The following is a 24,599-nucleotide window of genomic DNA, read 5'->3' as shown; positions in this document are numbered from 1 at the left end:
ATCGGAAATACACATTTAAGTTTTATTCAGGCTATGTGTACACATGCAATATGCACAAACTGGCAGAGTGTACAGAAATGTAATTCATGTTACACTGGGCTACACATGCAGCATGTTTGTCAGACCTTTCTTTTCCTGCAAATTTCAAAACTATAATCAAGTCTCAAAGCGCAGGCTAAGATTTTGCAATCTTTGAATATTTGTTCATTCGTCTGGAGGCAGTTTTGCAAAAGTGCCCTTCCTGTTCACTTAATCTTCATGGCAGCATACTGTACTGCTGGCAGACCAGAGGACACCATGTTTAGTGGTTCTGGAATAATTTTGCCGTATTTGTCCCAAGTTGCTGGGCCTGAGACTTCAGAGAATTACAGAAATTATAGTAAATTACATGCAAATCATAATCTATTACTGACATCTTAGACATGTTGAATCAGCTCCATTTAAAGAGCCAATTTAAAGCACATTTACAGGTTTATTTTTGTGGTCTACTAGACGACATTTACAGGCTTTAATGTTCAAAAATACATTATTTTTCTCGTACTATACATTGCTGCAGCACCTCTTCTCATCCTCTGTCTGAAATGCTCCATGTTAGCTGATGCTTCCATAAATAAATTGACATCAACTTAGCAAATACTACTTTCTTTCTGACAGATACTGACCATATAGCTATAGCTGGAATTAAAGTAGCACTTCCTACAATGTCCTTGCAGAGCTCTGCAACCTGCTGCACTGTTCACATCTGTATTTACAGCCGGACTAAGCAACTTTCTGGTTTCAACAGCAGTGTGTCGAACATGCACCTTAAAGGGATTTCAGGTAAAATGAGGACACAGCATTGCAGTCTGTGAGGTAATGACAGACAGCTAGTTTGATTGTTTTCTGCAGTAAAAATGTAAAGCAGCTTTTTTCGCAAGAGTTCATTGTAGGGTTTTTTCTTTCAACTAATCAGTTACTTTTGTGATGAGTAAAAATGTTGAAAAATGTCAGTTAGTGCTTCTCAAAGCCTAAAATAACATCCTCAAATATCTTGTTTTGTCCATAAGCCAAAGATATTCAGTCAACAGCCATAAAAGAGGAAAGAAACCAGAAAATATTCATATTTAAGTAGTTGAAATCAGAGAGTTTAGACTTTTTTCTTAAAAATGCTAAAACAGACTAATTGTTTATTAAAAAGTTGGTGATTAATCAAATAGTTGACAAGAAATAAGTTAATAGATTAGTTGTTGCAGCTTCAGTGCCGAACAGCCCCGTACCAAAAACAGCTGTGAGAAACGTTGCACTACTTGTCTTTTCACACAGTCCAGGAATTTAATCTAACAACCCTTGAACCAAAGTCGTCTCATATTTTGAAGCGGTGAAGTATCCTTTCCTTACAACAGCATCACAGCTTTCATTTTATGCACTTTTTCTGTATGCACTAAAGATGTTGAACTCCGACAAAGAATCGCAAAATTTAACAAGGCAATGTAACACTTCATAAGAAGGTGCACAAAGTTAAGTGTTTCCATGTGTGTCAAGTGTGTTCAGCCTAGCAGGATATCAAGTTCTGTGTGTTCATCACAGTACTTTTGGATCAGCAGAAACAGATGCATCTGATCAGACTTTTTCCTCAGGATATGCGTGCGTACCTTGGCAGTTTGGGTACGAGTGGAATCCAGATCTGCACTGTTCACATCGAGGACCCTGAAACTCCGGTTTACACAGACATCGACCGGAAGCATCGCAGACTTCAGGCAGAGAGCCGACCGTACTGCAGCCACACACTGCAGAGACACCAAACAAATCCAGATGTTAGTTTTTGTTGTTACAGGTCATACACAAGCGATTCATCCCTGCTTTTACAGCACATTTTACAGTCAGTTTGGTTTAACGCAGAATGATTTGGTTTGATTTGAAACTGCCTTTTCCACACCTGGTATTAGCCTGCTGTCTGCAGCTGGTTATCTTGATTTTGGGCGTCATTGCACAAATTGTTGGTGGTGAAAACAATACGCATTAGCACACTGTGTTTCTGACTATAATGACGATTACCTGATGCTATCAGTGAGCACCGGTTTGTTCCTGGTCTCTGTACAGGCATGACAAGAGTTCAGGAGGTTGCTAAATAATTACAGCTATAAATAAATAAAGCTATAAATCTACAAACTGTAATTATTATGCTTTTGTTCATGCACTGATGAACAAACAAGATGAAACATGTCAATTACTGAGTTTTAAAGGTGTATTTTTAAACTGTGGAGGAAGCCAAGCAAGTTGGTAAGGTAGGCTAACTGAGTTTAGCCTCAAGGTTTCGAAGAAAGATGCGAGACAGACGCTGAAAGAGAAGCGACTCACGTTGGCAGAGTGGGTAGTTGAAGTAACCTGGAGCGCACTGATCGCACTGGTAACCCTGGAAACCACTCCGACACACGGCATGACCAGTCACCAGGTCGCATGAGCCGTCCAGACAGCCAGGACCTGAACACTGGCAGGCTTCATGGACACACATGCACACAGAGTCAGACAACCAACAAAACAGGCCCAACACACACCTATAAGTGACACTTCATAAAAACAGAGACACAAGAGCAGAGCACAAAACGTTTGTTTGGGCATTCGACTTATTCAAAGAATTTCAAAGATGCCTGTCTTTTGTGTTTCCCAGCCTCACTGACTGAAGAAAAGGTGTAAATGTGGAACTATTTACAGTGATTAACACAGCTTGGTGGAATGCTGTTTACTCAGGAGTTTGTGTGTGAGAGAGGTGACTCTTGGGTGGTAAACTAACACTGTATAAGTAAACAAACCAGTAAATGAAGCATAGGGAATCCCTGCCTTTGTTTGAGTATTAGTATTTTTGTCTTGTGAGGGTGCATGTGTGCTAACAAATGGGACACAATCCATAAAATGCGACACTAGCTTCCAGCAGATGTTGGTAATTTAACTGCTACTGCAACTTGCATGACTTAATGGCTTAGAGAAGATCGACAGACGTCAATTCAGATTTACATTAGCTTGAGATTATGCGAGTCAATCAAATAGTTTGTCTTTTTTGAGTCCAAAGAGACTTCAGCTTTCACAAGGGCTTTTAACCTTGAAATGTTTGGATGAAAAACTGAATTGTATTCGCGTCTTGTGGCAGAAAATATTCTGAAATCTTCATTTTTGGCCACAATATTTCACATTTTACCAGTTCAAACAACTATCCTGCCTATCTGATCAAATATTTGAGAGATTCGATTGTTATTTCGAGAAAAATCAGCAGAAATTTTGATGATGAATTCAATATTTGTCATTTTTTTTTAACCAAAGAAATGCAATAACTACGTTTCAGGTGTTGTCCTTATTTATCTTTTTAAAAGCTCTGTATTATTGGCAGGACAAGACATTATGGTCTAAAATGTTTGTAAGGAGGTTGTTCCTTCTTTTCCTGTAAATTTTCAAAACCCTATTTTAGCCCCTAAGCACACGGCGAGATCTTTATTGAATATCTGTTTATTTTCCACAGCAAAATCTATTGAATTTCAGGCCATTTCCATTGTATATTGGCTAACTTGTGCTAAATTTTCTTTGCCTCGTAATTTTTGTTGCCAAGAGACATGTGATCAGCGACTGTTTGTCTTTTAGATGCAGCCATAACACTTTATTTCTACTAAAATTACATGTCTCACCCTGACAGTTGAGTCCGTAGAAACCCGGAGCGCAGGTGTCACAGTGGTCACCGGTGAAACCTGGTTTACAGATGCAGGTTCGAGTTCGAGGGTCCGGCCTGCACGAGTTATCCACTGTACCTGCTGCACTGCACTCACAGTCTGCAGAGAGAAGATGAACATGTTTGCTGGATTTGATGATTTGTCAGTAAATTTACTTACTAATGTTACAGACAAGAGTAGTAAATAAAAAGTTGTACCAAAAATTCAGTTGGAGTTATGCTCTATGATAGCAATGAATGAAGTGCTGCTTTTCAAATTATGAAGAACTTTTTTTTTTAAATAGAGGAATTTTTGGTGCCCCCCAGAATGGTTTTATCCAGCACTAAAGGGTCGCCAAAAACTCCCCAAAATCGTATCTTAACCAAATCTAAACAACTCTAATCAAAATCAAATTTTAAAAATGTGTCCAAAGGGTGTCATCAGATTCTGTAGAAAATAAAAACTTCTGAACTCTTCAATGCAACAGTGAAGCCATTAGTGACTCCACTGCGACAAAAATTCAAGGACTATTCGACTAAACTGCAGGCAGTGTTCACAAGGAGCAGAGAGGAGAAAAGTTTTCAAGCAAATTAAAACATAAATAGTAACATTTTTATAGTGTGGAAAGTCACCCATCCTTTAGAGCATTGGTAATACCTGTGGGTTCTTGGAAAAATGTTGTATATGTTACCAGGTGTTTATCAAATTAAAAAAATGAACTTTTGTTTTTCTTTACTTATGATTTATGGCATTATAACTGTATCATATGGGACATAATGCATGTTGGAGTTCCACGTACTTCTAGTCATGGTTGTGGTGTTTCCATAGAGGTACAGGACTTTATATTGCAGTGAAAAATTAGCCCACAGTGAGTTTTCCAGTTTTTAGAAATAACACAAAAATGTAGATTTCTGTCAACTCAGGTAAAACAGAATGATTGTCTTTGCTGTACGTAGGTGAACCTTGCTGGCTGTCCTGCAGAGTGACCTCCGCAGGCCCATTCAGAGCCATGAAAACCTGCTTTATTTATCACTAATACACAAACCAAACAAGCTGTGCAGCAGGCAGGTGGTTGTGTACAATCCGCTATCATGTATCTATGACGTCAGACTGAACATTGTTTGAGACCAGCTTATCACATTCCAGTGAAAAACCATTCACACCACACACATTTTCCCAAAACTCCCACAAACATCTGACTTACACCAAAAACGTCAGCAGTGGGAGAGAACATGGGAACTCACATAAAATATGTAAACAGTAGTTAAAGTCAGTATTTTATTTATTCATTTTCTATTTCTTTGTAAGGCAACTTACTGATGATCTCTCCAGCTGGTTTGGCCTCACCATTGTTGCTGTTGGTGGGATAAGTGGGGATGGCTGATGGAGAGACAGAAGGAGAGATTACGGAAATGATTTAAGGAAACATTTGAGTGTTTGTGTATGCCTTGTATGTGCATTTGATTTGAACAGTGTGCCCATTAAAGATGCTTTAAACAGAGGGTTCTCCACCTCTCTGGTCCACTGTCTACTTGGACACCAAAATCAAACCCCAAGTATTATATTTGCTAAAAACTCACGGTAACACTCGGGGAAGTTGATAAAGCCACTGGCACAGGAGTCACAGTTCTCTCCAGTGTAGTTTGGCTTGCAGAAACAACGACCGGTTATGTCCTCGCAGGTTCCATCTGTAAACTCTGACTGACAGTCACAGGCTGCAGGGAAGCAGAGGGGAGGAGGGGGAGGATGTGGGAGAGGAGGCAGGGACAGAAGGTGAACAAACAAATGAAAAAGGGGCAGCTAAAGAAGCACATGGTGGGTATAGTAGCCTGATCCAACAGCTGTAACTCACGTGAGCAGGCCAGTGGGGAGTCGATGGGGTGGTCAGCTGACTTGTAGTAGGTGGGGATGCAGCGCTCACAGTTCACTCCAGTGGTGTGATGCTGAGAAGGAAAAGCTTCTGTTACATGTACGTCATCACAGTTGGAACTAGTTCAGTAAAAACTCAGATCACACTCATGTGTATACCAGGAGTGTTGCTTACCTGACAGTTGAGGCAGACGCCTCCTCCTCTGTGGTGTCCGTGGATGTCGAGGCTGCCTCGCTTCTGATCGACCTCGGGGTCGTAGTAACAGTCGAAAGAGTGACGGTGACAGTTACACGCTGAAAGAAGGATAATAAAATGCACTTTTAAAATGGAACTCCGCGGAATCAGGTCATGCAACAGATAGAAATAAAGATATCTGTGGGACACAAATTCAAAGTATAAGCTGTAAATTATCTTTTTTATCTAGAGTCAACTTTTTCTTCCCATGCTGGAAACAAATGTGGGCATTTGGAAAAATGTTGTTCATGTGGATTTCTTTTTATTTCTTCATTTTTTTGCTAAAATACAGAAATTCGACCTGTTTTTAAGTTTTTGACGATTTATAGCATTAGGCCTATAACTTTGTCATTCTGCACAAATGATAGTTTTCTCTACATCCAATAGTGACTGTGCTGTTTCCATAGAGCTGCAGGTCTTTATACTGTGGTGAAAATGAGCCAACAGTGAATAAAAATGTAACAGGAACAAAACACACCCAGACACTCCTGGGAAATTCAGAAGATATATATAATAAACGTTCAGTAACTAGTTGACTAACGGCCTGAATTATCAACTGCTAGTCAACCAGAAAAAAATCTTTAGTCAGGTGCAGCCCTACAAACTATAATTACTGGGTTATAATAATCAAAAGAATCAATAGCCAAAATCAATAAAAGAGTGTGAAAGGATGACAACTTATTTGCTAAGGACTCAGAGATGTTGTTGAAAGTTACAGAAGGATCATGAATGTACCTTACTTGTATTTTTATCCAACTACAGTTCATTTGAGAGGTTCAATGTTTAAGCTCCATCTCTACCATTTTGTAAATAGGTCATTTTAATCTGCAATATTTCTTTGCTTTCATTATTTATCTTTCTAATGATGATTTTCATACAATTTTGTTCAGTAATTTTGTTTTTCATTTATTTAGGATCAATCACAAACTCATATTTACATCATTAACTGCACAGTATCTAGCCTTGTGGATCTTTTCACAAACTAATAAAGTAATATTTAATTAAAAAACAAAACAACAACAACAAAAAAACATATGCAGAGTTGCACAAATGTTCATACACACAATTTAGCAACGGTGTCAGAATTCACCTGGAGGGTAGAAGAGCTTCTAGCCAAGAGACAAGAAGCAAGAGAGCCAGAAAAAAAGGGAGAAAGAAGAGATAAAAAAAAAACATTGGAGAGGAAAACAAGCAGTTAGTCAGCAGCTACTAGTAAGAGCAAGTATAAACCTGTGAAACTGAGCGTTAGTAGAAAAACCAAAGGACATTCTGTGAAACCTCAAGACATTAATCTCAGTCAGCTCTGTGAAGTCACTTCAGATGTAGCCGCTGTTTTGAAACCTGGCACCTCTGGCAGGTGTTCATTTAGTACAGGAGATAAGACACTGCTGAGGATCACATATCGCATGTTTGTTTCCAAACAAATCAAAAATACTGAAACGAGAGAGGCTGTGATTAATACAACCACACCGGCTGATTCATTTCCTGCAGGAACACTTGATGAAAGTCACTTATCAGACGGTTTGAAACAGAGATGGGAAGACTGGGGATGTTTTTAGAACCATAAAAGGTTTATTTCATGTCTAATTGCAGTCTGGTGGTTTTCAGGTTTAGTGAAGAACTTTAATAGCTTTTCTTAAGAATCATTTTTAGAAGCTGTTTATTCAAAATGACAAGAAAAAAAAACAGTATAGCATTCCTTCTACACAGAGTTCATGCAAATCAACTGTTGGTATATAGATGGTGTTCTGAACAAACAGTCCTCTGCTAACAGAATAACAACTGCAGACTTGAACATTTCTTAATTAGTTAACTGCATCAAATATTATAGCTATAAACTGTAAAAAACTGGTTTGTTAGTTTTTCAACTTTCTGATGCTCTTTGAACTCCACAAAATGTCACGTAAGGTTTCATCAGAAAAAACAAAAAATAGTATTTACATCTGGTATTTACAATAGTGTTTACATAAAAACAGAGAGGAGACAATTTTAGAGAAAATTTTAAATGTACGTAGTCGACTTAAGGAGTAAAGTAGCAAAATATCTATGATACGTGGCACCACAATTTTTATTTTTATTACCATATATGATCATATCACACATGTCAATGCTGGGGTTATATACTGTGCAGCCCTGTTGCTGACTAGACTACAAATAAAAAACTGAACTTAAAATAAAAACAGCTGAAAAGCTCATGATGTGATAATGTGGGAATCAACCTGAATACACTAAATGACTTAATTTTGCATTTGTGTCACCAAAGACTGAGTCCAGTGTCCCACACTTAACCTCAGCACTTTACATATACAAACATACAGTAAGACGTCTCCCTCATCTACCAGAAGATAAAAGAAAGAGAACGGTATACTTTAAAAGAACATGAGTTCAAAGCCCAGACAAACTTTTACACTCCACACAGAGCCAGTGAAACCCTGATAGCTTTTTCTTCTTATCTGACTCTCAGCGCCTTAGAGGTGCCGGCCGAATAAAGCAGCGCTCCTTATCCTCCAGCTCTGACTGCAGCCTGATAGTGCTGAGTGTTTTTCTCATGGCTGAGGCACATTTCAGTTTTTCCTTTCTTGAAGTAATCCAAAAAAAAGGAGCAGTCAGTCAGTTGATCTCTATTCTATGAGTCTGAGGCAGATAACATGTATATCTTCTGACAGCTTGTGGATTTTTTATGTGGATAACTTCAGCGCTGGATGGTGGAGGCTGCTTTTGTTCTGCTTCAGGTTTTTTAAACACCAACATTAGAATTGTTGTTACTTTATGCTCACACCTCAGGTTAATTTTGAATTGCTTATATCTGATGTGTCGTTTGTGTGCAAACCTCATCCCCATCCTAACAACAGTATCCTACAGAGAACCCCACATGTGTCAAAATGTAGCTTTTGACAGTTGGGCTTTAAAATGCGAGTTGTAAATTAACCATTTGAACCTGCTGGCAAGCTTGAAAGACAGGGTGTCTTTACAAAAGTGCCAAATTTTACACCATTTATCAGTCAGACACTGTAAAAACAGAATCATGACATTTGTCTTTAAGCTACTCACCTCTGATGCTCTGTTTTGGTTGGGAAACTTAAAACTAAATCAGGGCTTAAAACTGTTATAATTCATTAAAACCCCTTTATTCTACATTCCTAATTTAAAAATTTGCCAAAAATAAACTATTAAGTCTTGTTAAATTCTGTAGAAAGCCAAAAAATCTGCTCTCCACAGCACATCATAGCCATTATTGACTCTACTGCAACATGTGACCAAAAATGAAAAGAAGGAAAAATGAAAGAAGTTCATCTTTTCTAAATTCTTTTTTTTTTTTTCAGATTTCAGACATAGACTGGTCAGCTGCAAAGAAAGACATTACTGACTTCGCTCTACTTATAGCCATGGTTGTGTGTTTTCTATAGAAAGCACAGGAGCACAAACCTCCAAAAACCCAGAAACTGCTACAGACGATTGATGGGATATTCCAGCAATTAATGCTGCACTTTCATAAAAGCCAAAGAAAAATGCTAAAACTCAAAGCAGAAGAAGGTGAAATATCCTGACTTATACTCTGTAGAGTGGCTTAAGCACCATAAACACCGGATCCAACGCTTCCCATAACACAACGTAACAATCTTTTAATCTGTCACATCTTTCATTAGATCTTCTCGCCATGTGAAAAACTCCTCACTGCAGTCTCAGCCTCATCCTAGACCACACTACTGTAACACTACTGCAGGAAGTGGCTCCCTCGCTAGTTCATATCGTGCTGACCTTTAGTGAACTTTGTGCCATTGTGATTCCCATGTTGGTCCTTGTTAAATATAACTAGAGTTTTGATAAGAGATGGCTCTCATGTGTAAATATAACCAGAGTTATGATAACAGCAAGTTCACCCCGACAGACTCAAACAGGGAACAGTCAGACATTGTTTTAGGGCAGGATCAAAGCTTGTAGCTGATCATCGTGATGAAATACTTCATTGAGCTTAAACTTTAAGTCAATCAGTACGAATTCATGAATTATGAGAAAGAAAAAAAAATTCCACATTCCATTGCTGTTCTTCGTCAGTGTCTTATTGTTGCTGTTTATTGTAAAGCACCATTTTTAGCTTGTGTTTTAAAGGGATTTATAGAAATTAAGATATTTGTTATATACCTGTAGTTTTAATAACTGGAAATAAACCAGAATTCAGTTTCATTTTCCAGATCAATAATGTTGTGTTTGTTTCTAATATTATGACCTATAAACAAGGAAAAAGAAAAGAATATGGAAAAAAATAACAAAAAGGTAAAAGTAAAAAAATGAAAAAGAGGCCGTTTTGAAGGAAGATTGAGTGTGAGTAAAGTACAGGATCGCACGCAACAAAAAGCACGGTTTATAATTAAAATGTGAAGAAAAAGGATCTTAATAATGCTTGATCTATTTAGTATCAACCGAGGGAATCTTTAAGTAGAGAGAGATTTCTCAGTGTGAAAAAATACCATTAAACAAATGCATATCTTCAAAATACATTGGGCATATTCCTAAACACTTAACCACAAAGCATTTTCTAAAGACATCGCTGAAATGTGAAGGTTATGAGGAAAGTGAACAGCAGCCCTGCAGCCCATGTGTTCAGCTTCATTAAATTAAGGCCAACTAGTTCTGTTGAGCCAACACATGAAACACATTCCTCTGCAGGGTTCACTGATTAAACTCTGTGTGCGCCGCTGCATAGTATCAGGCCGTACTCACGTTCACACTCGTTGGCACTGTAGGTCGTGGCCGGTTTCCATGGTAACTGGTTGTATCCGGGGCAACACTGGTCACAAGACACGCCGCAGGTGTTGTGCTGACAGTCGCACTGTAACCTGTAAACAATAAAAAAAAAGCAGTGTGAGAAAAGAAAAAGTTTCTGCAGCTGTAGAGACATAACTAAACAGTTCAGCACACACAGACGCACAAAAGGCAGAAACTTGCCGTGGTTTGTACCTATCTCAGCCCATTGTGTTTTGGGTATAACATCATTGGAACTTTCCTCAGAAGTTCACATTCCTTCACTCTTGTGCTGTGACTCTCATCCCAGAGAGGGAGAGGAAGAAAGAAATCAATAAAAAGGAGTGAAAAGGACGGATAAAAGGGGAAATAGACCCCCAAACAATGAAAGAGTTAATCTTTCTCCTTCATCGACCGAGGCTGACTGCTTCACCCCAGCTTTTAATCGGATTAGTCTGTAAACCTGTTGCCTGCAGAGTGTGGCCAAACCCCAGCAGGGAGGGAGAAAAAAAACCTTAACGCTATTCTCTCATCTCTGAGTCCTCTTAACCGGTCAAACCGAGACAAAAACAGAGGACTGGAGTCACGGGAGTGAGAAGTGTGATCAAAAGGAAGGAAAAAAAATCCTCTGAAAATCACCTAACATGTTATTTCTGTCCATTTTTATTAGTTTAATACCATCATTTCACTGCTCACAAACCCTTGACTCATACGCCAGGAAAACAACAGGTGCTAGTATTATAACAAAACATCTGTAACTTTATGATGGTCTTTTCTCAAAGATCGAAGTCCGACCAAGACATTTCTTTTTAAATTGATCGATATTGGCACAAACCTGAGCCTGATAGTTTGTCCACATCTCCTGTCACACAGATGTTATAAAGAGAGAGCACAACTTGTAGCAGGATGCTAGAGATGCAGGTTTTGAATCGTTTTCTTTGTCAGTAATCAGCTGTATTAGTAATCAATCCCCAAATCAAAAACCAAACGTGATTAAGTCAACAGTCACATCATTTTGGCTGCAAAACCAGCTGTCACATATGGTAGTAAGAAATAGAAATACTATCCTAGTTGATCCCAGCCACTCTAAAACAGATGCACTCTGGCTGGAGGTCATGAAACGTCACAGAAGTCTCTGTCATGGTGACCTGCTGCTAACTAAACCCCCACAATACCCTTTGCTTTTAAAGATTTTAAACCTCTTTTAATCTGAGCCTAGCTTTATTGTTTGTATTGGCGCCTTAATATTGTTTTAAGTTGTCTTTTGTCTTGTGAACCTGTCATTAAAGGAGATCAAGGACACAACCAACAATTTCTGACGTCTACACATTGCTGGAATCTCAAGAGCAAAAAGGTGTTACGTAAGGTGATCCTTTCGCTTGATGAAACAAATCTATGGTTATTGTGCAAAGAGAATCTGAGATATTTAGTTAATGGATATAAGCTCCGCAAATGTTCAGAACATTTGAACAGAATGGTGACATGCTTGAACACTAATTGCATATCTAGTTTAGTTGAGTAAAACAAGTATTTGTTATTAGGCACTGATCCAAATTATTTTGCAGGTTTATCATCTGCCGATGAAGACCATTTGATAAAGTAAAAGGTCCAGAGAATGAAAGGATCTTGAAATAAGACAGTTTGGTCAGCTAGTTTGCACCTGATAAGAGTAGCTGATGACAACTGTAAAACCTCTCTACTGCTGAAATGAGCAAAAACCCTTTTTATGCCTGCCTAGACAAACATAGCACTTGACAGAACAACCCACAGTTTTACTCCAGGGTTTCATATTAGAAAAACCTGGCAACGGCTTTGAAAATAAATGCCTGAATAAACTAAGGTGAGAGATAAGACACACGGCTGCACAATCATACCTGATTTTGCTTACAAAGTCAAGCTAGAGCAGCTCTTTTCATGCTTTTTAAGTTGTGAGTTGGCATGTGATTTCACACTTGGATCTAAACCAATGAGTCACAACCATTAAAACCACCTGCCTAATATTTTGTAGCTCCTGCTTGTGCAGCCAAACAGCTCTGACCCATTGAGGCCTGGGCTCCACAGACCTCTGTGGGTGTCCTGTGCTATCAGGCACCAGGACTTGTGGTCTCAGTGGATCTGAGTCTTTTTTTCCAGCACATCCCACAAAGGCCCAACTGGATTATGATCTGGGGAATCTGGAGGTCAAGTCAACGCCTTGAACTATTCCTGAATAATGCTTGTAGTGTGGCAGGAAGCATTATCCTTCCAAAAGAGGCCATCGGGGAACACTGCTGCCATGAATGGGTGCACATGGTCTGCAATAGTGTTTAAGTGAAGTTTCTAACATGCCCAGAGTGTCACATTGCTCTGACCTGATTGCTGTATTCCAGTCCTGCTGCAAACTCTTTCCTATGAAACATGCATCCAGCTCCCCACATGTTGTACAGGAAAACATAATTCATCAGACCAAGCCACATGCTTCCTTTGCTCCACAGTCGAGTTCTGATAGTCATGGGTCCAGTGTAGGTGTCATTTGTGGTGGAGCGGGGTGATTATGACTGAACACACATACCAGCCTAATATGTATCAATAAGCCTTGAGCGTCTTCCCATCAAAGTTTTTTAAAGTAACTCAGATCCTTACGCTGCCCAATTTTTCTGCTTCCAACACATCAACTTCAAGGACTGACTGTCCACTTGCTGCTCGTTATATCCCACCTTCTGAGAGGAGCCTGTACAGCAACATAATCATCTTATTCACTACAACTATCCAGTTTTAATGTAACCATTTTTTCGGGCTCAAAATTTCTGGAGATTTTTTATGAAGGCCTTTCAACTGTGGGGAGGTATTTTACTGCATTCTGGCCTGTGCTGATAACATGTGTATGTATTGTGTTTCAACAGGCTTGATTGCGTTTCCAGCTTTCACCTTTACTATCAGATCCATTCATTCAGTCAATCTCTCTCTCACACACACAGCTCAACACACTCTCCCTTGTGCATTCCTCTAACTTTCTGGCTCTCCATCTCTTTTTCCTTTCCTCTCAGCAAAGCATTTTAGGAAATGACTTTCAATGGAGTGTTTCCACCCAAATTCACTACTTCCTGTTTTTTTTTTTTTTATCGCTAGCTGAAAACCAATGACTCCCTGCCTGATGAAGATTAAATTACTGTTCATTCAGCTGAATTTGACATTCATGCTTATTTGACATTCTAAACAATTAGGCATTAAAAGTACAGTTCATATGCTGTGAATATGGCTTCATTAAAAACATTTGAATTTATTTGCATTATTATTTGAATATTGTTTTTAGGCTTTCTTGCACATATTTTACATTTTATGGGAAAATATGTGCTTGGACCAAAAAAAAATCTCCTTTTTCCTCTTTTAATGAAGCCTGGCTGAAGCACCAGGAGGTGATATCATCCTATCACATCTGCACCTTGACCGGAAAATACCCATTATCACTATTAGCTTCAGATAGCGATAGTGATCCAATGTCAAAGGTTAGCATCAGGGCCAAAAAGGAAAAGGTCCAATCTGTGTTTAATTCTGTATCTTGCAGAGACTCATCAGAATTCTGTCTGAGACATTAGTGGACTGTTTAACCCAGGAAAGGTAGTTTTGTGTCCTCGAAATGGCAGTATTGGATTGATCTATATAAAGTCACCCTAATCTGTAAAAACCCAAAAAAGCTTACCCAAAATGCACTTTTTTTCCCCCCAATAAATTACCAGAAGACAGAGAACACATCCAGGGTGTCAAAGCTTTTTTCTACTACTCTACGCTCTATGCGTTCAAGTAGTGCACTTTTGCTAAAATTATGATATATTGCATGATATTGATGCTCGAGGTTGGTTACAGAAAAACTGTGCTGATGAGACTTCGGCTTGAGATTGTGACACCTGGAGTGGACATAATATTGATTTGATTGCAGAGATAAAATGTGTTTTTCAGCCCTGAAAATTTCATGTCTCATCTGTATCTGCAATTCTGAAAATACTCATAGTATAAAGGTAAAATATTGCATGTATTCATTAAATATACCAAGGTTATGGTATAAAAAGCCCTGCTGATTCTGAGGGGTCAGGTCACATGTGAGCAGACATTTCTGGTTTCAGAAGGCTAATGTGAAGCACCATGTGTTTAGAACACTTTTGGAGAAAAAGAAGTAAGAAAACATGTATGTTTGTACATATACTGTATCTGCTGGCATGCATATGCTGAAATATTTACTCACATGTGTCTCCTCATGCAGAGGAAAAATGTGATGTGCATGAATTCTCCTTTTCCTACAGGCTGCTTACAGAACTAAGACCAGCTAAATGCACACAGTGGAAAGTTTGGATGATATAGTGTGAGTTTTCATCACTAAAGTAAGCTGAACTAATTTATAGTGCATGACTGGATCAGACACATTAATACCTGTAATCTGGTACTTCTAGCCTAAAACAAATTCTTAGACACTATAATTTGTTGCAGAGCTCGGTGGCCTGACATTTTAAATATCTTCCAAACATAATTATGTGTAATTCAACCACCTTTAGAATACACCAAGGTGTTCAAATGGCTCTAATTGTACAGTTCAGATTTCACAGAGTGTGTGAGCTTTAATGTGTTTCTGGAGCCCTTGGGGTAAGCTGAGTTATATGTTTATATTGCAGAAAGTGTTTATACTGCCATGAGAATGTATGGCAGTTTAACAAAACGTGTCTATAGAATGATGATGATGAGCCCACTAAGAGTAGAGTCGACCTAAATACACAGTGCTGCCTGAACGTGGATAATTTCTGGAGTCTTCATTCCCTTTTTGTGGGATCAGAGGGTTTTTACAAGATTACAGTAATAAAGAACACCGATACTCATCTTTTGAAAATGAATTGGGCAGCAAAATTAAACCACAATAACTGTTTGTACTGTACAGTGTTGATGCATACGCTTGAATTCATGTAAATTGTAAGGAATGCTGTGACTTGTAGTATGTTCTCTGTGAAGAGAATGAGTTTTAATTGTGGACGCCATGCGATTGATGTGGAGCTTTAACAGGAAAAGTAACCACAGGTTTTCTAAGATGAGTAAATATAGCATTGCAAGCATGATAGGTTAAGATACATTAACCCTATATTTGCTATAAATGTCTTACTTTACACAGCTTATATATTTAACTGTAAGAGGTGGGATGCCTTTAGTAATTAAAAAATCTATGTGTAATCAATGTGTAAATATGTAGACTATAATTGATGTCTGTGATAATTCTATATAGATAATCACACAGATGACTAGAATTATGGCCTAAACAATCGAAAACAAATTTTGTACTTTACATCCTTGTCTGTTCAGATTTGATCTCACGGATATGATCACCTCATTATTTTATCCTATTTAAGGAAGTCCCAATTTAACCTCAAACAAGTGAAGACATTTTTTTTAACTGATCAGTACCTGCTTTAACTGAAACCTGAACCTTTGTTTGACAGTGGCAAATGGAGAGCACAATTTGTGACAGGACTTCAGAAATGCACATTTGAAATCATTTTACTAAATAATAATCAGCAGCAGTTAGAAGTTAATTCATTGATAAAACAAAATAGGCCCAGTTGACATTTGTCCCATTGCTGTTTTAGTCAGCGGGAAAATGATTTAGATCGTTAAGTCGGCTCTGTCGCACATAACACTGGGATATAGAAACGCTGTCTCTCTTTGATGAGTTCTGGCTGGAGGTCATTAAGAATCACAGAAATCTTTGTCATGGTGGCCCGTTGTTGGCTAAACCCCTTTGATTGCCAACATGAAACTGCCTGTAGTCCAAGTGATCAACTCCACAAGTCACTACAGTCGAAGCAGTAAGAGGCTCAGCTATTTAAATATCAAACCTATGTATTACACACTTAAATATACTTTAAGTGTCCATTATCTTGAAAAATGGTATCCTATCGGTTTATGGTGGAGCAAAAACTTGACAACTAAACACACTGTCTTCCAAGTAGCAAACATTTGTGCCAAATTTAAAGACATGCCCTCCAGCTGTTCTAAACATATCACGTTCATAAGAATGGGACAGATGGATAGACAAGCTGAAAGCATAATGCCTCCAGCGTGGTTGTTGCCAGTGCAGATGCTATTAAAAATGCTAAACATTTCAAATGAGTGGTACAATGACCAGGCTTTGCTTATGATAAAGATTAGACAAGGGAGAGATACTAAAAAACATGGAAAAACAGCTCTAGAAGACATCATGTAAGATCATATTGCTGCCAGCTGGCTGCTTGGTTGGAGTTTGTTCGGTTCAGCCCCATTTGGTTTCACTTTGCTGCATCACCTTCAGTTCAGGATCACAGCTCTGAGAGACGAGGCCACATCTGGATTATTCATTAGCGTAGATGGAGCGTGTGCATGTGTGTGTATTTAATAGTAATTGAGACTAAACCTGGGCAAGAGAAAGCAGACTTTTCCTATGGGTGTCAGGGAAGTGTTGGTACAATAACTAAAGAAAAGGAGGAAGGAAGTGCAGTGAAAGAGTTGCTGTGTGTTACGATTCTACAGTAAAGTCCTTAGTGAATGTAGTACTGTATACAAATACTGTTAAAGTGATTTCTCTACTCTATCTGGTGTATATGCACTTTATAATGCACCTGAAAGTAGGAAAAGCACAGCAATAAACAATAAAATAAATGATGGCTGAATTCCATTTAGCTGCTTCAGTTTCAGGGTCCTGGTGCATGCTAGCTCACTGACATGCTGATTATGGCTCACCGGGACATTTGAATAGAAAAGAGTCATACTTAATGTCTTGTTCCAGATTCAACAATATAAAAAAGAAAAATGTGCATGTTGTTTTTGTTCCCAGTCATTTTTCCAGTGTTAAAATCATCGACAATCCGGACATAGGCTGCATTTATCAGAGACAAATTACAGGCAGAAAACAGCCTTGGATGGATTTCACCTTTAGGCACAGCTGCGTGTCTTTACCAAAGATTAGACTGAGCTTCCAGAGTCAGACTGTTTAATTTGTGACTCATCTGGGCATTTCACACATAAAAGAATGATGACGCCTTAATGGAAAAAGCAATCACTGTGACATGAGGCCTTTCAAACTGTTTAAAGTATTCTTCTGCTGTGTGACTGGCATTTAAACAGTTATAGCTGTGGTCCTGCAGTGGGTATAAATATGTAATTCAGACAGAATTGAGGTATTTTAAACAGAGGAGTAGAGTGGGATCTGATTCTAGATTGATCTGCAGTGACGTGGATTATATTTTGTTTTCAAAAGGCTCTTTAGATGAGATCAATAAACGCTAGAAGAATGGACACAGAATACAGCATGGATCACATTACACTTGTTTCACGCAGGCAGGTGTTTGATTGATGGGAACACGGGTTAAGGAATTCAAATAAATCCCTCCTGACCTCATCAAGCAGTTTGGAGGTTCTCTGTCTGGTTTGTGTCAGAGCGAAGGAATGTACAGCAGTCAGCTTTGGTTTTATCTGAGAATTTCGATCAGCCCGCGACTTTGTTTAACGTTCTTATATCATGCAGGTGTGTTGAACATGACAGCGGCTCTGATGACTGCAGCTCTGTGTTTGAAGGCAGCAGGTGACTGAACGGTTCGATGTGCAGCTGCACTGCAGAGAAACTCAACAGTTTGCAGTTCAGATTCCACAAACACAGGCTGCAGTATGACAAAGAAAGAGGAGGACAGTTCTACTCATGGTGAAGTACAGTTTCTTAACTCACCGATTGTTAAGAGAGTTGAAGTAATGTAACATTTACTATTGTAAGGACAAAAGCAGTCTGTTTCAATTTAGCTCTTTAACTTGTCTGTTATTTTTCACTCACTGCAGGATTCCATCTCTCTCTGTCTCCATCTTTTCTTCCACATTTCATTTACGATTCTGCCGTCTCATTCATCAAATGTAATTTTTTCCATTCTGTCCTCATTATTCCTTCACCTCCTTCCATCCTTTTCTGACTTTTATCAGTGGATTCCTAAATTTTTATCGGTGGTTTCTTCCGAGGTAAAGTCTTTAAAATTGACGTGCTGTCTTCATCACTATTTTGGCTTTTGGCCCATTAAAACACAGCGTTGCCTACTTGTGATTTATTGTCAAGCATCAACATATTGTAAAATTTTTTTATGAATATTTAACCTTCTGAACTCCCGAATCCAAAAGGTAAGTTATCTATAAACAAATCACCCAAAAATGTACTAATACTATTAGGCCATTAGTGATTGAGCTGAAAGTTGAAAGTTGCCCCATACTTTTCGCTAGCTGAGCTGCTAGCTGAGCTGCTAAGCTGAGCTGCTAAGCTGCCTGCCTGGCTAAATACTGGAGCTATGTCGAAAATTCATTTCTCCATCACTCACATGTATGAAATTACATATGGAAACAGACCCCAGGTTGAAAAAAAAACGAAGTTCCTCTTTAAAGATGCAAGTAGGAAAATACTAAAAGTATGTCGAGTGGGCATTTTTTTCCCAGTGTTGGTAACACCTGTAAACACTTGGCAAATTTTGCTTTACATGTTGATTCAGTTTTTTTTCTCTCTTTTTTTGTAAAATAAGACATGTTGAAAATGCAGTTATATTTCAAAATTTACAAAATTACATGATTTAGAGCAGCAAGAATCAGGAAAAACAGAAAGAATTTTTACTGCCCGACAGTTTTTGGACAGAAAATGCTATCAAATATAAGTGATAAGAAAGAATATTTGATCAAAAGCACTTTATTATGTGTCAATTACCATTTGCAGTCACCAAATTGTGTATAATCTTAGTGCAACCCTTCGATGTATACTGACTCAGCTGCAACCAAATTCAGGTGGCAAAAAATTCAGACACTTTCTGGCTGAACTGCAGGCTGAGAGGAGACAAGTATATGTAAGCAGAAAAGTATCTGCATGTAGAGTCACCTTTGTCCAGCATTGGAAACACCTGTGCGCACTTGAAAAAATGTTGTATATGATTCACGTTCTTTTTTAATTTTTGTAAAATAAACAATCAAAGAAATTGTTTTTGTAGATTATAGAAACACTTTATTCATCCCCGAACGGAAATCATGAAAGTCACTGTCAGTTAAAGTCTTAAAATTAAAGCAAAATAATCTGAAAACTAGAAGTTTTACCAAACTTGGACCGCCCGGCGACAAAGATGACCCCTGTGACCTTGAAAATGAGGTCACGGTCACCAAATGCGAACTTGACCTGTGTGTTATTATGGTAGACCTGTGTACCAAATATGGTGAGGCTACATCAATATTTTATGGAGTTATTGCGCGGAAACCAAAGTGTTACAGACAAACAAGCAAGCAAGCAAGACCATGCAGGTGAAAACAATACCTTCCGGCAAACGCAGTTTTGCCGGGCGGTAAAAATCCAAAATAGTCATTGTTGCTTTCATCCCTCCCATTTGCTCACACCCACCCCAGGAGAAATCCTGACCTCCAGGTTAATAAGCAAAGACCGAGCCATCTGTGCCTCTTTATCTACTGTCAATCAAAGCACAGCTTAAACACATCCAGGATGTTGGGGTCACCGTGTAAAGGCGTCCCACCAGCGGTGCATGTGCTTCCACTACATGTACATCATACTGTCTCACCATCCCTCCCCCGTCTCCCTCTCCTCTCTCTAATATCCGTCTTTTCCTCCCAAATTCCCAAATCATTCAACTGCAACAACAAGAGTGACTTGTGACAAGAGCTGCATCACCGTCGTTCCACAAGACCGTCTCCAAATTCCTTCAACAAGTCTGTACGAGGGTGTGTGTGTTTGTGTGGTAATGTGTGTGTGATTTTCTTCTCTTTTTTTGCATATGTAAGAGAAGAAAAAACAGTGATATAGAGCAGAACTGCATGTGTGGACTTGCACAAAGAACAAGACAGACAGAAGACAAAACAAGCAGATATGTGACTCTGTGTGTGTGTGTGTGTGTGTGTGTGTGTGTGTGTGTGTGTGTGTGTGTGTGTGTGTGTGTGTGTGTGTGTGTGTGTGTGTGTGTGTACTGTATGTGACTAATTTGACAGAATAATGACAGCTTATTTTAAAATCCACCACCTGCAGGGAGCTACGCACACACATACACACCAGCTCATACAGTCCACATCTGCAACACACATTCACACGTACTATTAAATTAATCACATACTGCCCATTTCCACGTGTGAGACCTACACTTATCCGGAAATTCTCTCACACACAGCCAACAGTGTATCCACATCTATTAAAACGAGCCCCGTCTTGTCTCTCTTACCTCAACAACAAAAATAAATAAAGGACTGGAAGTTTATTTGTATGCAGGTTGTAATCAGAGAATAAGTCTTCCTCTCCTACTTCCTTGTCTGAGCATCTCAGCAGTTTCTCTCCCACGAAACTACATGAACGCACTGCGAAAAACAACAATTTTCTACCTCTTCCCATCACCCTTCTCCCTGTCTCTTATTAGGTTGATGCTTACATTTGCACCTTTTCGCTTGCTTTGTATTTAACTCTGTGAAGCCTGAAACCTGCAGGGCAGTTCAAAAAGCATATCGCTTTCAAAAAGAGTAAAATTTACACCATTTATCAGAGCCAGACACCATAAAAACTTATCAATGGTCTTTGAACTACTCATGTGTTGTTTGGTGGGGAAACTTCACCAAATGTAACTTCAAAATTTTTATATTTTATCAAAATTACTTTATTCTACATATTTCATGTACAAATTTAACTAAAATAAACAGTTTGCACTTAGAAGACTCTGTAAAAACTAATACTTCTGCGCTGCATTGCACGAACAAAGTCATTACAGGCTCAGCAGACTGTCAAGTCTGGAAATTTAATTTCTAGTATATGTAATTCAGAATGTAGTGTCCTGATATCATGTTGATGGACTAGAATGCTTTAATCTGTACTGAGTTCAAGATTCACCTGAATTAGACACAGCTGGTGTTAGAACAACATGTCCACCTGCCCATTAATACTGCTTATAACAATTTTCACACAGTTTCATTCCCCATCTCTCATGCATCTTCAGCTGGTCCACCATGTTACATAATTAGTGGACTTTTAAACTAAAGGCTTTGGTTCATTCTAATTTTGTTCAGATTATGTTCTGTCTTTGAATCTGAGGCAAAACTTGCAGAATTTGTTCAGCAGTTGGACAAAGAATTTCAATGCTTCTGCAAGTTTGAACTTGCAAACATACACATAATTAGTTTGAATTCAAAGCAAAACAATAGCTATTGTCCTTTCAAAAACAAAATTCTACTTACAGAGATTTAAAGTAATGTCACACATCTAGCTGACACTTCGTCTTTCACTTTCTGCTTGACGTTTGACATTGCTGGTACTAACATGACCTCATATATTACAAACACACTCCTAAACTGACTTGGATCAAATCTCTGGTAGTCAGTCAAAGACATTTATTTACATAAAAAAAGCTGCAGATTAGTGCTTCTTCATTCAGTGCATTCTTAGTTTTCACTTCATTCAAATGCCAGGTTTTACCCTCTTCTCCTTTTTCCAGCATGTTGGAAGAAGGACTTGTTGTAACAAATCTAGCATCTTATTTGCATTGCAGGTATGCAGGTATATGTCATTGTGAAAAGACAGACGGCACTGGAGCAGAGTAAAACCACAGCCAAGAATAATTGGAACCCTTGTGCTTCAGATCAGACTCATAGCTCGGGGATATGAATTTTGTTTTGGGCTTTTTGCAGTGCTGAGTGTGTGTTGTGGATGTGTGTCGGAGCAGGCAGAGAGCTTGAAGTCAACGTAATAAGATAAATCGTGTTTATGAGCTGTCGTGTTTACCAAGATTTCCTCTCATCTTACCTCAGTCGAGGACAAACAAACACATTAACAAATCCAGTCAGTAACTATGTTAGTTTGCCACAAGTCTGTGAGTCATGACAATGCAGTCTGATTTCCTGATTCTGTGTGTGTGTGTGTGTGTGTGTGTGTGTGTGTGTGTGTGTGTGTGTGTGTGTGTGTGTGTGTGTGTGCGCGTGTGTGCGTGCATGTGAATATGTGAATTTCAAAAACTTTAGAACTTCAGGTACATCTTTGTATCTTACTTGTAGGGGTCGTTGGGGTCCTTGGCATTGCAGGCCTCAGCGTGTCCGTTACACACACAACGTCCTCCGATGCTGATGTCTTTAATACTGTAGTAGTACTGCAGGAAATCAACAACACACAACATGAGCCCCGATCTTCAATATGCTTTCAAATTTTATGGAACTGTATGACATTTTGGAAGATATGTTTTCTTGCCTACAGTTGCATGAGAAGATCAACACCAATCTAATGTCTGTATGGTAAATATGAAGCTTAGTTTGAAGACAGCGGTGGAAAGTAACTAAGTACTTTCATCCATTTACTGCACTCAAGTTCAGCTTTGAGCTACATGGACTTGAGATGTTGACAGATGTTGATAGACAGAGATCAGACTTGTGTGAGGGCGTATGGAGGCTCCTGGAGGTCGTATGGAGGCTGTTTTGGCTATGAGCTGAAGATAGCAAGTAACTTGTTATCCAGGAAACCTTGACTGTATAAAACCTTGCATATCCTTCCATCCTTCCCTCATTCCACTCAGCTAATTCAGTTGACTTGATTTGTGACTCTGTCTGCAGACGGTGAATAAAAGGCCACCACAGGGTGCAGAAGGTTAGGCATGTAGCTGCAAAAATTAATACGTGATTAGTAAGTGACTGAGGATAAGGTTTTCAGTCTGCTGTGTTGCCTCACCCTGCGGGTGACAGTGGGGTCACGGAGCGCCTTGCCCATCAGGTGTCCCAGCAGCGTGTTCGTTCTCAGGAAACGAAGCCTGATGTTGGTGGCCTTTGTAAACTCCCTCAGCACTGGAGAGTAGGAGAAGTTCATCGCTCCGGGGCGACCGTTGACCAAAGACACCACAATCTGGGAGAAGTGTGTGGAGGCACAACATAAGTTAACAGACAGCTGTCAAAGTATGAACATCAGACATTATTAAAGAGCAGTAAGCATCAGAGATATGACATCAAACATACTAAATCACAAAATATGCCTCTTATAGCACAGCATTGCGATTGAAAGATCCCACTTCATGATTTCTGTCCTTTATCCCCTTTCCATATGTGTGTTATATTATGTAGCTGTTTCTCTGTGTATGAAAAAATAAGGAATCTTACAAAGTCCACACCAAAAGCAGTTATTTTCTCCCACAGAAAACACAACTTTTTACTTTCCTGTCATGATACTTGTAGGCTTTTCTCCTGTTACTTATCCACGTTCATGTAACACATTTGCATAACACTTGCCTAGCAGCCAGTTTAAAACTCAATGAATGAGCAACTTCCTCACAGTCCGTCTTTATTTACTCACTAAGGCAGTTTCTGCTAGAGCTACAATATGGGCATTTTACATTGTACTTTATAGGGCTGCAGGATTAATTTTCTGACTAGCACAAAATAAAAGCACTATTTCATTTTGTTATTCTGTTTTAATTGCGCTCATGTCCCATGAATGCAAGTCTAGAAGCTGTGACTGAAGAAGAAAAATAGTAATCCTTGGCACATTTATAGGAACAGTTATTCATCTGCAAGTACAAAAAATGTGAGTGAGAACAGAGAGTGTCTTTTGAATGAAAATCTCAATTCTCAATCTCATTTCTTGATTAATTTTGCAATGTGCAAGAAAACAGTGAATCATTTAAATTCACTGCAATGTCCCAGGGTCCAAAATGACTCCTTAAAATGGCTTGTTTTGTGCAAATTTCGACAATTTTGTCAAATAAGATAAATATGGGCAATAAATCCTTACTTTTAATTAGTTAGACATAAAGAGTAAAAAATGATTAAAAGGCTAAACTGACTATTCAAATAAATTTCTGTCCAATGACTGAATAATCAATTAATTGTTTCAGAGTCAAATCCACAGTATTTTATATGCAAACACACTCACCTCTCCATTTTCCAGCGGTACTATACGAGAGTATTCAGTGGTGCAGATAACGTCGTCATCGTGGTTGATTCTCTCAATGGTGCTCTGTCCAAAGCGCTCAATACAGTCCCTCTTGGAGGCTACACACACACACACACACACACACACACACACACACACACACACACACACACACACACAC

The 24,599-nt window shown here is 38.8% G+C and overlaps 1 protein-coding gene across 4 annotated transcripts in view; it reads right to left on the bottom strand.

The window, feature by feature from the left end:
- The window catches only part of lama5 (laminin, alpha 5), a 128,856-nt gene that overhangs the window by 52,623 nt on the left and 51,634 nt on the right, over positions 1–24,599 (bottom strand). For 3 of the 4 annotated variants that reach the window (XR_007942383.1, XM_022195768.2, XM_051949165.1), the window contains exons 4-14: positions 24,419–24,537; positions 23,225–23,395; positions 22,555–22,652; positions 10,501–10,616; positions 5,719–5,837; positions 5,527–5,617; positions 5,255–5,389; positions 4,992–5,054; positions 3,654–3,794; positions 2,338–2,475; positions 1,632–1,766 (exon numbers count right to left, since the gene is read on the bottom strand). Coding sequence is in view for 3 of the 4 variants with exons in the window: in XM_022195768.2 (XP_022051460.2) it covers positions 1,632–1,766; positions 2,338–2,475; positions 3,654–3,794; positions 4,992–5,054; positions 5,255–5,389; positions 5,527–5,617; positions 5,719–5,837; positions 10,501–10,616; positions 22,555–22,652; positions 23,225–23,395; positions 24,419–24,537 (1,326 nt within the window). In the remaining variant the exon portion in view is untranslated. Of the gene's footprint in view, positions 1–1,631; positions 1,767–2,337; positions 2,476–3,653; positions 3,795–4,991; positions 5,055–5,254; positions 5,390–5,526; positions 5,618–5,718; positions 5,838–6,868; positions 6,888–10,500; positions 10,617–22,554; positions 22,653–23,224; positions 23,396–24,418; positions 24,538–24,599 lie in introns of those variants that run through there. The other variant, XM_051949166.1, reaches the window with a different exon arrangement.

This window comes from Acanthochromis polyacanthus, chromosome 6, assembly GCF_021347895.1.
Source record: "Acanthochromis polyacanthus isolate Apoly-LR-REF ecotype Palm Island chromosome 6, KAUST_Apoly_ChrSc, whole genome shotgun sequence".
Lineage (NCBI taxonomy): Eukaryota > Metazoa > Chordata > Actinopteri > Pomacentridae > Acanthochromis > Acanthochromis polyacanthus.
Note: the sequence above shows the minus strand (reverse complement) of the source record. Positions and strands in the feature narration are given on the sequence as shown.